The sequence below is a fragment of the Anastrepha ludens genome, chromosome 2 (genome assembly GCF_028408465.1).
Source record: "Anastrepha ludens isolate Willacy chromosome 2, idAnaLude1.1, whole genome shotgun sequence".
NCBI lineage: Eukaryota > Metazoa > Arthropoda > Insecta > Diptera > Tephritidae > Anastrepha > Anastrepha ludens.
Genome location: NC_071498.1, coordinates 71,815,802 through 71,833,257, shown reverse-complemented (window position 1 = coordinate 71,833,257; position 17,456 = coordinate 71,815,802). Strand labels below are relative to the sequence as shown.

Genomic DNA, 17,456 nt, shown 5'->3' with positions numbered 1-17,456 from the left:
TAGCGTAAAATACATGGTAAAAACCTGCTCGATTCCAGGTCAAAGCCATTAAAATGTCTTGCATCCGCATGGACTTGCAATTACACCGTGTACTAACACCCCTCAGTAGCGCACTACATACATATATCTTTGCTGTGCAATCAACGTCTGCTGACATATAACTATAATACGTGTATGTAGCTCCTGTCTGAAATGTTGCATCCTTCTCTTCACTTGAAGTATCATCTGCAAGGCAACCTCTACAAAGGCGTTCATCGAGTGTGCTTCACTGGCGGCGTTATTCAAGTATGTATACCAGGGCGGTAAATCTGTATATACTCGTACATACACATACAGCAGGATAAATATTCATGTTATAGTAATAGTGCCGTAACTAAAAGTTGAGTGCAGACAAGCAAGAAAAGTTAAAAGAGTGCATTTAAAAGATGTCAGGTAGGATTGCAGTTACTTTTCAAGTTGAACAGGTATCAGATATGTGTGTGCAGAGAAAGGCACAGAAATCAAGAGACTATACGAACAAAATCAACAAATTGACGCTTGACAGCTTTTAGTGAAAGTAAACTTGCCATGACAAAGTTAAATGAATAAAATAACAGACTAAAATAGTGTAGAGAGAAAAGATGACATTTCGAAGAAATGAAAATTCGAGAAATACTTAACTTAGAGTTATTTTTTATTTATTTTTTAAATTAAAAATAAGGATAAACCTATTATTTTACATAAAATGGGAGGCAAAAGCTTCCTGACTGGTGGTTAAGTTAGTTTGGCTCGAAAAGATAAATTTTCGAGAACTCATTATACTAAAAAAATTTAAAAAGTTACATCCAATAAAAAAGTAGAATTAAGAGATGGAAATGGTAAGTGAATCGAAAACAAAATTTCGAAACTTGTAAAAATTTTTTCAAAATTTCATCAAACTTTGAAATACCGATATTGATTTTTGACAGTTTTTTCGCTGAAGTGGAGCATTTGTTCTTCCACGTCACTGGAACTTTTGGACATGAAACACCAATTGATATTATCCTTAAAAGAATAATATAAAAAAAATACCAAAAATCGCCAAGTGATGGAAAAAGCTTTTTCAGCGGTTGCTCCTTGGTTTGCCATTGAAACCTTCCAGATCATTTCTGCCATAAAAAGGATCCTTTTATAGTAGGAAATCATGCTTTCATGAAATGAGAGATCTTATTCCGGATAGAAATATTTCAGCATATTTGCTTTCAAGTGGTCGGTTAAGAGTCATAGTTGCCGCAGCTTAGAGTCAGCGCATACATCGCAATACATCACCTCATCGCTATTTTCTGCTACATCTATCGTCCAGTGAAATCGCAATGAAAATTTTAGTTTCCGCTTAAACTATTCGTACGGTTGTACTTTGAACCTTCATAGCTTTGGGATGGAAAAAACCCGAAACATCTTGCGCCCGTGTAAATGAAGTTTTTGTTACTCCAGGGTGGTAACATTAATGAAGATATTGCGGTCTCTACTTTTCGTAAACAACTCATGTATGCTTTATCTTTTGATAAAAAATCCTCCATTGAAATATTTCTTTGCTCTACACATTGATCAACAAACCACCATTAAAAGAAATAACTATTGCCCCACTATCCATTGTCAATTCGCAAAATGACCAAAGTTGACTAACACACACCTCCTCGGGCTTACATCGCCATATTATCAACTGAGTGCACCACTTTCAATCCCGGGTGGAAAATACTCGTATACATATAAAGTAGTTGGTGTCTCATCCATATCGCTATCGCACAATTCGTTTAAAAATTTAATAACCTGAGCACTTAGTTTCCTAAGTAATATCAGAAAATACTAAAAATCATCAATCTTCTAAAAACCACATCCATTAACAAAAGATGTCAACATCGAGTGCAATTGAATTAATTTTTCCATATTGTAAATTTTCCATTCTAAAGGGTGGTTAAATTTGAAGGGCCGATGTTGAATGTGAACCAACCTAAACGTCAAGTTTTTTTCTGCATTTTATTTGCCATTTTTCAATTTCAGACCAACTCAATTTGAACCATAGAAAGATATAAAATCGAACAACGCGTTAAAGTTATTCAGGCTTATTATGAAAACGGGCGTTCAAATTGAAATGCATATCGCCCACTTCGTGAAGAAAATCATCTTCAGTGATGAGGCACATTTCCCTCTCAGTGGATTCGCCAATAAGCAGAATTGCCGCATTTGGGCGAATGATAACCCAAAAGTGATTGCCGAAAAACCAATGCACCCAAAAAGAGTGACTGTTTGGTGCGGTTTATTGAGTCTTCATTGAGCCGTATTTTTTCCAAAATCAGGCCGGTCAGGCAGTTACTGTGAATAGAATAGAATAGAATGATAACGAACTTTTTATGGACCGAACTGGAAGATATGGATGTGCACGATATGTGGTTTCAACTGGGCGGTACCACTTGTCACACAGCTAACGAAACAATGGCTCTTTTGCGCGAAAAATTTGATGGCCGAATAATCTCACGTCGCGGCGATGTCAATTGGCTGCCAAGCTCATGTGATTTGACACCGTTGGACTTCTTTCTTTGGGGTTATTTAAAAGAAAAGATGTACGTCGGTAAGCCAGCAACAATTTAAGAGCTAAAGGATGAGATAATTCGGCACACTAACGGCATAAAACCTCAATTATGCCTCAATTATACACCATCGGATGGAGGTGTGCCGCCAAGGCCGCGGCGGCCATTTGGCCGATATTTTGTTCGATGCGTAATTGAACCATACCAATATTATCATAATAAAGAGAAATGACAATAAAAAAAAATTCTACTTTATTTAAAATCAACACCGGCCCTTGAAACTTAACCACCCTTTATAAAGAAATATGTTATCGAAGTAAAAAAACAAACAACACAAAAATACTCTTAAATAAATAAACCAATATAATGAATTATTTAAAGCCCTTGCATTTAGTAGCACTGGACGCAAGTGAAACTATTTCATTGTCAGTTTGAGCCCGCAAGTTTCTAATGCTGTTCAGGAATTAGATATATTATACTTACATGTACTCGTATGTATGAACTTTAATTACGGTTTTCTTTACTAATGGTCTTGTATATTTGTAGTTAAGAATGTAAGGAAATGTTATGTTATATTATTAAATGGATTAAGAGATAAACATTCAGTATTGTGTGCCTTTGTGAAATTATATCTCCAGTAGCGTTGAGATAGAGAATTTGTGCCGAGCTCTTGCGGCAATAAATTGGCTAAATCACGTTATTAAGGCAACAAATCCTGTTATTTGCAACATACGTTTTTTCATATTTCATTATTGTAAATTCCAAAGACAGCAATATAGATGAAAATTTAAAAGACTATCAATTTTTTTGTGTTTTTTATTAGTTCCCGGTGGAACCTGTAATCCCTATAGGACGCGTCCCCAGAAATGGGGAATAACTATTTCCCACCATTTTACATCCAAAGAGGGAATAAAGCCGTGGTGGTCCCACTATTAGTAGTATTTATATAATCAAAATAATTAATAAATATTATTTTCCTCATTACTTTGACAATTTACTCAGGGCCGCTGGTTTCCGCTGGTATCTGTAATATAAGACGAATTAAATTTGTGCAAAGTGATTTTGGCTGAACGGATGGAATAGCATATGGTTAACAATATCCCTTCTACTATATAAAAAATATCTAGTTCGGATTGAGTTAGATTAGAATAATAAAAAAGTGAGTCAAAGCCCAGAAAACGGCTAAGTGCCGGATGTGTTATAACCAACAAACTCAATTGAATGAGTTCAGAATGGTGTAAAGGTTGTGGTTGGAAAAAACTTACACAGAATTATCCTCCTGTTGTCTACATAAAGGCGAGAGCTGAAGACACTCCACTATCTCCCCATTATTTTCATCTCTAGGTAACCAGTAATCAAGAGCAGCCGAGAAGTAATTATTTTAATCCTTCACTCCTTTTTTTGTTTTTGAAAAAGTGGCACCTAATTAAAAAGTTAATTAAAGTTAATGAAATACCGATCCTTTGGCATTTTTACATATTTTTAGCATCTAATTGCATTTTAATTTAACTGATGCCACAAAGCTTCATAAAAATAAAGCCATCCGCTAACATGCCCATTAAAATTGCAAAAAGTCCATCGTACCTACGTTGTGGAATTTCATAATAAAATTCCCAAAAAAAAAGCAAATACAAAATTAAAACGAAAACGGTTTCAAAGCACATACATAAATGCAAAAAAAAAAGATTAGGAACGAGACGAAAAACAATAAAAAATATAAAACAGAAATTTACGCATTTTCGCAATTTTCATTTGCGGTGCGCCTCAATGTATTCTTTGTGTTTGTTCTGTTTTTGTGGGTACCTTTTCAACGCGCACATTATTTTGGTGTTTGCTGACATAGAAACGCTTTGTGCGAAAAGTTGTTGTAGTTATTGTTGCCTTTTTTACTTTTTCCGTAATGTTTTTTCAGCTTTTGGTTTCTTTCATATTTATTTTAACAAAACACACCCAAATGTATACAGATATAGTCTAGGCATTTGATTTTGTAGGTATATCCTTGCTTTGCTTTCATCCAATAGACGTTAATTGAATAACGCCCTCGCGTCTAAAAAAAAATTGCTTTAAATATTCCATCGTGCCAGAATTGAATGCGAGTGAAAATTTGTAAAAACAGCGCAATATTGGAGGAAAATTGCTCTGTAAACCTTGATACGAATACATATGTGCAAGCTTTTGTCTGCAATAAACTGCAAAAAACCATAGGAAATTGAATTCAAAGTTTGGCTCACCTGGAATAGAGACTACGTAAAATCGTATACCAATTGCGCTGTATATACTGTGCAAAAAAGGGTGGCTTATAATATGCCATAGACGCTGACTTGCTGGACAGAGATGATTGGGAATCTAATACCGTTTTAAGCTCTACTATTTCAGATATTTACATCCTAATATTTACAGGTGGCTCAAAAATGGATTCTGGAATAAAGTCTGGCAGCTTTTTCGAACAACTTCCATAGAACGAAACCCGCCTCACGATTTGAACGACTAACTCGTAATGTCGGTTGCAATGACTAAATACTGTTGAAGCCGCTATTAGAAGAAACAACATTCTACCATTCGTGTGTCATGTAGCGCTTCGAACCCGGTACCTACCAAACTATCGGTCACGCATAAGCCCATTCGGTCATGGGGAGGCATCCGAGGCATCCTAGTAATTTGGTAAATGGGAAGGCAGATCAGTGTGCGAGCTTAGAGACTAAAAGAAGGCTTATGGAATCGGATTCAAGCATATAAGTCCCGCTGGGTTTTCCGTTTTTCCAATATAGGCAGAAGAGATCTTTTGACAGAAGTGTATACAACCCTTTGAAACACGGAAAAGGCTCGGTCATATGCCCACCAACCTCGTATGCCTGCATAACGATTTCTATATCAGTTAAAAATCGTAAAATGCCAGAATTCAGTCATACTTTGAAAATTACCTATACCTGGAATAATTCACAACAGACTTCTAAGCATTTTTTCGTGAACTCTGGTATAACCGCGCTGAAAGAGTTGTTACCCACCTTGGTGCAGCCTTTCCAAATGTCCTCAAATGAAGTAATGAATAATCAAACTGAATAAGAGAGAAGGAAACGTGCTGAATGCTGGCTCTGACGTAAAAAAAGAATAGAGTACACTAAATAAAAATCTACAATAACAACTCTGATAAATATCACAATAAACAAACTAACTAGCTTATGCTAAAATTGTCGTACAGTACAGTATACTATACACGCTTATATACATTCAGATACTTTAACACATACACATATGTTTTTGCAGTGGAAGTCCAATTGTTGCTCATGTGTAACCTCTCGAGGTTTAAATTTATTGCAATTTCCTTGTACCCAAATTTTTTCGACAATTCTATTTTGTATTTTGTATAGCATCTCTTGAGTTTGCATTTTTTAGTTTATGCCCTCAGTCTTTAAATGCAATATACATTTTGTTTGCACCTTCAGGGAAATCAACAAAATACCACCGAACTAGATATTATATTTTTAAAATCTACATATGTATGCATGTATGTGTAAAAAGTTCTAACACACGTATGAATTGCAGGAATTCATATTTGGAAAATTCAAAAAAAAATGTCGCTAAGAGGGAAGGCAGAGGTTTCTTCTTTATATGCGTCGGTTTGTATGCTTAAAGTAGAGCATGAAAACTTGTTGTTCCAAGTGATCGCTGCGGGCAAGTAATGCAAAAACTCATATAAATGCAATGAATGAATATTTCTACATATTTATCGTTGCAGCCTTGTACGATGCAGAAAAAAATCAGAACAATTGGCAAAAATGTTTAGTTCATTATTGGCCTTGATTTCAGCGTATGGTAACTAGTTTCATATTGTCTATATTTGTGCCACCCGAAGTCGTGAAAAAACAAGCAAATCACCGCTAAACTTACAAGAACCCTTTTAATAAAAAAAAAAAAAATGTGGGAATCTATTTTTGATGTTGTGGCTTAAACATTGGATAAAATGAAAGGTTCTAACCGTTTTCCGCTAGACGTTTTAAGTGAGATATATTTCAGGGTGTCTAGTGGCAGGGTTAGATTTTAAATTTCTCCCCAATCGCTGAACGTATGAGATCGCCGCCTTAGCTTCGTTATTGTGAACGGTTACCTCAAAATCAACGATTAAGGTGCAACTGTTCGTCATAGATTTTGTTCACGTTACAATATTCGACGTTTATGTGATGCTGCAACTGAAGATTTATTCCATCATAGACGCAAAGGTTCCGGGTAACAAGTTCGGTGGCAAAACAATCCCCGGGCGAGGCCCAGCCGGACGTAGCGAACACACGAATATATTGAATTCGTAACTACAAGTTTACTCGATAATCCACGTGAAACCGTACGCAAGAGAGCGGCTGCCCTGAGACTTCCAAAAACTATTGTTGCTATTCCCTATTATGAAAGGGTCTTAGACTTCACCCCGCCAAAATTTAAATCGTGCAAGCGCTTAAGTCTAACGAATGTAATATGCGTAAAAAATGTTGTGAGACAATGTTGGAGCAATTTCGTACGCTAAACACTATCTTTTAGAGTAATGAAGCCCAATTTCGTTTCAACGCAAGTGTAAGTAAGCAAAATGTCTATTATGGAACACCTGAAGAATGCAACCCACTATTGAAACAACCATACTAAAATACTATGGATGCGCTGAAAAAAGCGATTATACGAGAATGGGCCAAAATACCTCAAGATCACATTCGTGCAGAATGCAACTCATTTTTTGACCGTTTGAAGGCTATTGTCAAGGCAAAAGGTGATCATATCGAGCTAAAGTGAATATATGTTAAAATTGTAATCATTTTTGAACAATTTTTTCTTTGAAATCAATAAAAACTAATTTCACACAAAAGGGTTATGGTGTTTTGAATAGGTAACACTTCATATCGTTCACCCAGTGGATGTGAATACAGGAACAAAACTACAAATTTTAAAACTTATCGAGTGTATGAATTGAGATAAGGAATTTTGTATTGAAGTGCATCTTCAGGTGAAGGCAACAAAGGAACATGATTTCACTAAGGCTGACAGGTTGGGTCATTAATTTCCTAAAAGTAGTGAGAAACAAAACTCTATTCAGCATAGAAGAAAACCTCCACTTTAGATTCCAACATAGCTTTTTTATCTTGACATGCTCTATAACGCAGAATTTCTCTAAATTTTTTGGACCTCCTCCAAATAATATAGTACATTTGCTTCATCGATGGCCTAGTCAGTCGACTCTTGTAGGCATGTCATTTCTCATAATTTTACCATGGTAACTGCCATCGTATTGACGCTAGTTTGCTCTTGCCATGGCACCTACTGATTTGTGTATTGGTGCCTTATTTTTCTACTTATCACAGATAACTTTTTCCACGCCCGTTGACCCCAAAGCTCTGAAAATATGCGCTGTTGACCATTTGATCATAGCGCGGGCTTCTTGACGAACTGTTCGCATAACGTTTATTATTTTGTTTGTCACACGCAAAGTTCTTATTGACTACTGACATAGAACTAATAAAAACTGCTCATATTAATAAATAAAATGATGCATTCAACAAAAACGAGAATTTTTGGTAATTTTTATTAATTTAAAAATCAAATGAAATGGAGTTCCAGATCTCATTAAATTCGCAAAGACCTCGAGTAATAGCTCTCTTTGAATATCTGGAGATAAAAAGGCTATGAGCTTCGTAAAGTTGTCGCCGGAATAAGATAGTGAATGCATATTCCAGCCTAGTTAACAGCGCAAATTAATATGACCCATACAATATACTTATAGCGAATAAAAAATTGTAACGCTTTCAAAGACAATCTTTAGTTCTTAATTATGCAAATTATTACGATCATTTAAGTGCCAAACATCTGGCGGAAGAGAGAATAGACAAATAAGCCTCATCACTCAAGATCATTTTTCGATGGAATTCCGGATCATTTTCATGCATTTCAACGACCCAATCAGCAAAGACACGACGTTGTTGATGATCGGCCGGCTTGAGTTCTTGTGTTATCTGGACTTTATAAGTCTTAAAACCTAAATCTTTATGCAAAATATGGCGTAATGACGTTTGTGGAATGCCTAATTCCAAAGAACGACGAGGAAGGGACAAACCTGGGTTTTCTTCAACACAACAGCAATATTTTCGGCTGTTCTTCAGAGACGTGCACGGGTTTTGTTCTTCACATCACTAACTTATCCCAACAGCTCAAATTTTTTCACCAAATTCTGTATTGCCGTCGGACAAGGTGCTTCACGATGAACCGAAAATGTTCGAGTTTTACGAACTGTCTCTGCCAAATTTTCACCATTTTTATAGTGAATTTTAATAATTTCAATGCGTTGTTAAAGCGTGTATCGTTCCATTTTTATTAACGGCGTAGTTTTTACTTGTCAAATATCAAAAAATGACAGCTTCAAAAGTGACATCTACCGAAATGGCGGGCTATTCAAAATAACACTTTTTATTGGAAAACCCTTTAATTTTCCTATGCATCTTTTATTAGGAGAATGGCCAAACTTATTCTACATTTTGTGGTGTGAGCTTTGATGCTATCTCTTAAATGGTCCCTCCATTTATGTTTAGTGTTATGCCGACACCCTACGGCAAATGGTTTTTTATGAGGCGCGTTTTCATACCAGAAATATTAGTTGGTGGAAAAAGAAATCCATTATTTTTGCGTCAATTTTTTGCGCAAATGGCTTAAAACTGGTTTATGGTCAATCTTTAGCTCTTTGACGATGCTCGACATTTTCTGCATTTTCGACATTTTCTTTAACGTCAAAAATGGCTGAACGGAATCGACGTAACCAAAATTTCACGTAATTAGCTGTTATGACATCGTCACCATACACACCATTAACAATTTCAGCAGGCTGTTTGCATGTTCGTCTTTATCAAAGAAAAACTGTGAAATGTACCAAATTTTCTCTTTGTTGACTTTCATTGTTAACAGCCTGTGACTCACAGCAAAATCGAACAAATGAAAAGCATGAAACGAATTTTATCAGTGTGAAATATTTCCTTCACAACGAGTATAAACTTTAAATTGCTTGATCGACACTTTACGAGATATCTACCCAGAAAGTAATGGATTTTTCCCTCCCCAAAACTAATACGTTCGGAAGCTTGCAATTATCTGGTCAAGGGAGAACCTCTTTTAAAAAAAATTATTCTATCACTTGGGATTCGGGCCCTACAGAATTTTAATCACGCATAGACTCTTTCGGCTACTTCGGCTAACATAAATTTGAATTATCACAAAATTTTTGCTTGTGGTACAATATGGCAAGGTAGAGCCGTATTTTTAAAAGTAGGTATAGAAAAGGGATAAAGATATGGGAGTGAGGGAAAGTGATTTTCGCATGTCGAATGCAGTACTTTGATGGATGAAATGGCTTGGTAAAAAAATGCTAATTTTTTATCTAATTTCCATGACCCTTCCATTAGATCTCAGATTCGTGTTTAGTGGTACCTTGGTGCCAATTTTTGTTGAGGCTTTTTGTATTTCAATAAATTTCACCCTCTTTTGAATTTTGCAGTTTCTTTTTCAGAGTATCAAATAAATCTGCAATTTATAGAAAGCTTACCCTTCCTTACAGAATACTTTTCAAGCTTTTTCTTAGTGTGCATTATTTATATAAGTCTTTGTGAAAATATTGTTTCAAATTGAAAATAAGAAAACGATTTGACGGATCAATGAGAAAATGATTCTAATGAAAAATGGATTTCCCGTGGCAATCTTACTTTAGAACTATATACATACATATTCTTGTATATATGAATCCACTCCGTGAAAATTTGGCTATGGGTTTTTTTAATATTTAAATTTTTTTGTAAGCTATTGTATATTTAACAAATTCTTTCGAAATATGCATTAAATAATGGGAATTTGGGAATAGTCCATATTAAGTTTAGGGAGAAGAAAAAAGTGTACGCATTTTTTGTGGACTTTAAAGCCGCTTTTGATACTGTCGCTAGACAACTATTGCTATACAAGCTTCATGAAATAGGAATCTCCACCAAAATGGCAAACTTTATTGAAAGTTATTACAGAAATACATGTTCGATAGTAAAAGTAGGAGATGAAATGAGTGAAAAATTCAAAATATCGTCAGAAGTAAAGCAAAGGTGCCTTTCACCTTTGCTCTTTGCTCTTTACTTGAATGACCTGCACGACTGCTTGGAGGGGGGACTCTTTATAGATGAGTTAAATATACGTTTGCTATTATATGCTGACGATATCGACATATTGGCAGATGAGGTTAGTGCTCTTCAAAAAATGATAAGCAACTTAGAAAAATACTGCGATAAGTGGAATATGCAAGTAAACTTATCTAAGTCAGCTATAATAATTTTTCGGAGAGGCGGTAGAATAGCAGAAAAAGAAAAGTGTTTTTTTCACGGCGAAGTTATACCAATAACGAAAGAATATAATTACTTGGGTGTAAAGCTAACATCAAAACTCAGTTTCAAGCAACATATAGAAAATAGAAATGTTCTAGCGAAAAATAGCATAAGCGCAACTTGGCGCACATTTCTTAGTAAAAATACAATTAAGTTGTCGGCAAAATGGAAACTGTTTTTAGCGGTGACTAGAGCAATCCAGAGTTATGTTGCTCAGGTATGGCGAAACTCGTTGTTTGAAGAAGTAGACGAAATTCAACTTTATTTTTTAAAAAGGGTACTTCATCTCCCGAGTAATACCCCTTCTTATTGCATTCTCTTGGAGACAAATGATCCAAATTTTCATTTGTATACACTGCAGCTTCACTTAAAATATATATTCAAAACGTTATTTGAATATGATGATAATAGATTGCCTCATATACTATCAAAAAAGATTTTAGAAAAACAGATATTTTGGGTTGAAGAAATTAGTAATCTGGCACAAAAGTTAAATATAACATGTAACTGGGGCACTTCAAATAAAAGAGAGTGGAATAGAAATATTAATTTCATTAATAGAAAATCTTCATGATTCGAGTATTCGAACTTTATGGGAAAGGGCACACCAAAGCACACGATTATATAAGGAATTAGTCCATAACAACGCCAGAAGCTATTTAAACGATAATAGTGGAATCTATAAAATTATGTGGATTATGAAAGCCAGATGTGATTTAATATACTTGGGAAGCCAAAGGGATTTAAATTGTAACTCAAATGAATTAGAAGATATCACACATTTCTTAGGAAAAGGCCCGATACTTAAAAGAATTCGTCGAAGACTTTTTGGAAAATATAGTTTAAACCGAGATGAAATCATAGACATTTTAAATGGTATTGACCCTTCTGGATATAATAACTTATTTAAGTTCGTCACTAGTGCTATAGAATATAGAAAATTAATTTTAAACGAATTAAATACATAGTACCATAGTAACATATGTAAAATGTAAGATTTTGTTTTTTTTTTTTCTTTTTTCTTCCGACAAGCGAACTAGTGTCACTGTCGTACGTTCTAATGTTAATGATTAAAAATGAAATGTTATGTTTATTTTAAAAAAGTCGAACAATAAATAATAAATTAATAAAAATAATAATGGGAATTTGGTTTGAATAGCCATCGCCTTATTTATTCTCCATTTCATTCACAGCTATACATATGCATAAGCTAATCATTGACGTACCAGCATGACATCTGTGCTCTCTGCGGCTTAGTGGTTTGAAAACGCAATACAGTTGGACAATATTTCATTGCCCCGCAAAACTCTATTATTATTTCCATTTGCATTATTTGCAGTATTTTTGCACATTGCAGAGGATTTAATGAATAGTCATGTAGAAAATACCGGAATAAATAAGTAATACACTATCTAGCTAACCGCATGAGATCTAGTTGGTTCACAATAACTACATATACAAATCCATTCTTACATACGAGTATATATTGCCCATTGTTGTCTCAATAAATGCCTGTATGTTTGTACAAAATGAATTTATTGCGCTTGCAGACCATGAAAAGCGGGATTAGTGTAACTTAGGCCACCGAATAATTGTTTTCACTCAATTTCGTCTAACCCTATCACCCACAAAATTTCATGCACAAATATGTTACTGGATATGAGTACTGAATATATATTACTAAAAATGTAGTTGTTTATGCGCTGAGCGCCATAGGAGATCTGCCGTCAAATTGTTAAATAATTTCAGTTAAAAATTTTGCCACCCATCCGCTTTACCATATAATTAGTTTTTGATCAAACCAAAACCAGTTTTTACGAGTATCGATATCAATGCACAACATATTGCCTCAAGTTTACTGATATCGGTATTTGAATTGGTGGCCGCGAAACTTCACTTCTGTATTTGTCCCTAGGTTTTTTGCAATTATGTTGAAAAGAAAACTTGCTTAAAATTTACTTTACTTTAAATGTAAAATTGTTTTAGATGACAGTTTTCTGCAGTTTGAATGTGTGGGATGGTCACGTTCGATATGATTAAAATGTCTATACACATACTTTTAAAAACATGCTTTCATTGATATAGAGAACAAAGAAAATTATGTTATTGTCACATACGCCCAACGCTTTCGTTTTTATTCCTAGTCAAAGTGTGACTTTTTAATATATTTCTATATATTTGTAATTCGTCACTTTCAGAAATAGTCGGATATGTCGTTATGTTTGCCACCAACCGCGCATCGATTTTTCTCACTTATTCATAAAGCTTTCCCAATCCATTTATGCAAATCAAATTGAGTGATATTCATTTCTTTTACCATTTTACGTAATTGGTATTGAATGACGCTAAAAAAGCGAAATAATTAAATGACAGGGGTTTTTCCGACAAAAACATTTCTTTTGTATTTGCTACGAATCTGCGTGTTGGCTACATTTCACGGCGCAAAAAAAAGAACAGCTTTCAGGTAAGTACAAGAATACACACATGGAAAAAACATAACTTCGCTGTGCATATTGTACTCGTATTACATCTGACGTCTGTCATTTGCCACACGAAGCACCCAACCATCCATCACTTCTACTGACGGCACTCATACGAAATTGAATACTACAACAAAGTGGTGGTCGTCAACTGGCGAAACTAAGTTGTACACCTTCATGCAAATTTCAGAGTTGCCCGTTGTGGGCTTATGTGGCTTAAAAAGCAATTCATCTCCTGACATTGTGTTGAATACATCCGTCACTTTTGACATCCGTTCGGTCGGTAAGGTGTAAGTGCAGCACATCACAATGTGTCGGTAAATCCCGAGCGGAAATTGGCTGTTCTGACTGTGTGAAAATCTCAGCAACCAATGAGATTGCACGTTTACTGAAATGGGCGAGTGCAACTGCAGCATTTTTATTTAATTCAAACCACACTATGCCTGAATATAAGTTTAGGCTATTTAACTATTTTTGTATTTTTGTGCGATGGCTCTTTATCTTCTTAAATACTGCGCCAAGTTTAATGATTATACTTTCTAAGACGGCTTCAGTGATTTAGGTAGAAAATATTTAAAAATGTCTAAAATGGTTGCAGTCTGTTTAAAAATAAATATATCCCAACTAAATAAAGTAAAGGAAAATGTTCTAATGCGTTTAGCGAATCAAAAGCATTTTTTTAACTATTTAACTAATTATTTTAACTATGTATTTCATTACATTCTGTCAAAAAAATATCGCGAATTGTTCATTTAAAAAGCGTGCGTTCATGTGACATATGTGTACTAAATTTTTTTTTGGTGGAATATTGGCACAACTGTCCTCTATAGTGTCACAGAGTTTGAGCGTGTTCTGTCAATTAGCTTGTTTTTGGTATTTAATTACATCAGTCAACTTCAGGTGTGCTCGGCGATTTTCACTATGGATAAAAATATCGAATAAAGAATTTGCCTTAAATTTTGTGTTTTCAACGGGATATCATGTGCCTTTTGCAGAGGGCCCAGAAGTCGTGGAAGATTTGCCCCGATCTGGTCGCTCATCAACGTGTTCAACGGAGGAAAACGTCGACATAGTCAAGGAATTGGTGCTGGAAAACCATCATTTAAGTTTGAGGAAGGTAGCTCGTGACCTTAGCTTGTCTCACGAATCAATTCGCAACATTTTACACCATCAATTGGGCATGAGACGCGTGGCTGTTCGACTCGTTCCAAGAGAGTTGAATTTCTTTAGAAAGCTTCACCGGCAGAAGGGGGCTGAAGACATGCTTGAGCAAGTGAGCTCGGACCCTACGTTTATTCAGCGTATCATAACAGGTAATAAGACGTGGGTGTATGAGTTTGACATGCAAGTCAGTCAACAGGCAGCTGAATGGCAATATCCACATGAGCCGATACCCGAATACCACGTCAAAATCGGCCAAAAGTGAAAAAAGTCAAGCTACTCGTTTTCTGTGATTATCGTGGTGATGTGCTTTCGGAATTCGTTTCAAATAGTTCTACGGTAAATAAAGAATATTATTTGGAAATTATGCGACGTTTGAGAGAGAATGTGAGTAGGAAACGGCCAAATTTGTGGAAAGAAAACTCATGGATCTTACACCATGATAATCCACCGTCTCACAGGGCTCATATTGTTAACACTTTTTTGACCAAAACTTCGACAAATATCATCGAAAAACTACCGTATTCACCGAATTTAACCCCTTGTGACTTTTTTCTTTTCCCACAACTTAAATTGCCACTCCGCGGGCGCCGTTTTGAGTCGTTAGAGGCCATTAAGGAGAATTCGCTCAAGGAGCTGAAGAAGAACTCTTCAAATGCGTCTAAAAGGTACTTCGATGACTGGACTAAACGTGGGCGTATATGTATTGCTTCGAATGGAGAATATTTTGAAGGCGACAAAATAAATGTTGTTGATTACTTGCGTTTTATTGAACAATTCCCGGTACTTTTTTGACAGAATGTATTTAGATATTCATTGCCGTTTATTTTATATCGAATTTAACAAAATATTGTGATTATTGTTCAGTGTGATAGAAAAAAACCTTTTCTGTTTTTTTTTTTTTTTTTTCAAATCAAAAAAACATTTCTGTTGTCGCCTTTACTGTGGAGGTACTGTTGAATATGTAGAGGAAGTACTTCGATTGTTCAACATGGATTCAGAGAAATATTTTGGTGAAGAAATCCTTAAAGTTGCGAAAGAATGTGAAACATTCCGGAAAGAATATATTGTAATCCGTAGAAAACTCTTTTGGCATACACTTTTTACTGCATATTTTATTTTTAACATATTTAGCTGGAATAAAGAAAATTATTATAAATTTCTTAAACCCAACAGCAGTGCCAATTTTGCGGAAATACAGGAAGAAACACTTCGATCTACTAGCTACTGTTTTCTGCTAGACGTTTGCAGATCATTAGAGCCTTTGTTGCTTTGGACAAGGTTGCATCAGCGTGCCTTTTGCAGTTAAGTTTGACATCCCAGACAGGCCAAGATACTTAACTTCGCTGTCCAAACTAACAGCATAAAAGGAATGATGGGTGTTTTGGACGGGCTTATATCCAGATTCACTAAGTGTAGTGAAACTTGGTGAACCATATTTTTTGTTAGTCTTGTTAGAGGAGATCTGATGAGCATGGGAAATATGAATTTTCTAAGTTGAGGTCATAAACTGCCATTGCCTGCCCTTTTAGTACCTGATAATATAACGATTTCTCCCTTAAAATTGTCGTTAAAAATGGCTGCTTCAATATCGTTTCCGTTGACCCCTTCAATGACGTGTGCCTCTACATAATATAAATGGGTTCAGATTCAAGAACAGAATTATCAACGAATCAGTTTTCAATAGAAGATGGCACACGAAGGTGGCCTCATTTCCAAACACTACAGTGTCTATAGGTTTGAAAGAAATCAATGTAGCGACTATTCATTTAAAAATTGATTCTGTCAGTATCAATATGCCATTCAAATCAGTTCGGTTTTAGGAATAAGCGAAACAAAATTAGCTTTAAAATAAATGTGATATAGACGGAGAGCCACCGGACACCGGTACCGGTGAATGTGGCAGATGGTTAATGTGTTTTAAGGAAACTATTCTTACATGACTGTGCAAAAAAAGCTTGGGTAATTTGAATAAAGTACATCGAGATTTCGTCCTAAGCTAAAGTAAATTTTCGGTTGCCTAAAATAATCCGATCTAAACTTTAAAACAAACTATGACTGTCCTTTGCCCTCTTAAGTGTAAACCTTTGTCTGTATCTTATTACTTTTTTGCATTATGCAGTGTCATTTTCCATTTAATTACTTTAGATAATCTGTTAGATAAAATGCCATAAGTGATTTTTCAAAACGAGTTCAGGTATTTTGAAATCAATTTTGTTCAGTTTCACTCAAATCTTTTCATCCATTCAATTCACATTAAGCCTTTTCAATTTCGTTCCACATGATTTCACATTTAGGCTGGCCAATTGCATTGAGTAAATCATTAAAATATATGTATATAATGTTATATTATGCTTGCTGATTTTCACTTACCTGCCGTACAAAGTCGCAAATCCTCGTCATAGCCATCAGAGCAATCGGGCGCGCCATCACATAAATACTGAATTGAAATGCAATTACCATCACCAGGACACTTGAACGGTTCATAAGGGTGACAGGCCTCTGCGCGTGGCACACCAAACACAAATAAAGCCGACCACCATTGCAAAGGCAAGCATAAATTTATGTGCATGGCAAGGCATGGGAAGTTAATGAACAAAAATGTTGATAAATGTGATCGCAGTTGATTAGCAGCGGTTCAGAAATGCCCTCAGCAGGGAACAGCAAAATGTCAGGGTGGCAGAATGTGACATTCACGGTTATTGACAATTATTAAGACCGCCGGGTAATAACAAACATATGCAGTTGACAATGCCGTGCAGTATGATTTCCACGTAGAACGATTCGATATTCGAAGGCAGCAAAATGAGTTGATTATGGTAAGCCAGTAAGCGATTGATTGACGTTTTTGCCATCCATGTAGAGGAAGCATGGGGTTTGCATGAAAT

The 17,456-nt window shown here is 35.4% G+C and overlaps 1 protein-coding gene across 1 annotated transcript in view; it reads right to left on the bottom strand.

Moving 5' to 3' along the window:
* The window catches only part of LOC128866185 (IDLSRF-like peptide), a 45,886-nt gene extending 28,746 nt beyond the window's left edge, over window positions 1–17,140 (bottom strand). Inside the window, exon 1 of the mRNA XM_054106755.1 lies at window positions 16,942–17,140. Coding sequence (XP_053962730.1) covers window positions 16,942–17,140 — 199 coding nt within the window. The remainder of the gene's footprint in view (window positions 1–16,941) is intronic.
* Between the last annotated feature and the right edge of the window lie 316 nt (window positions 17,141–17,456).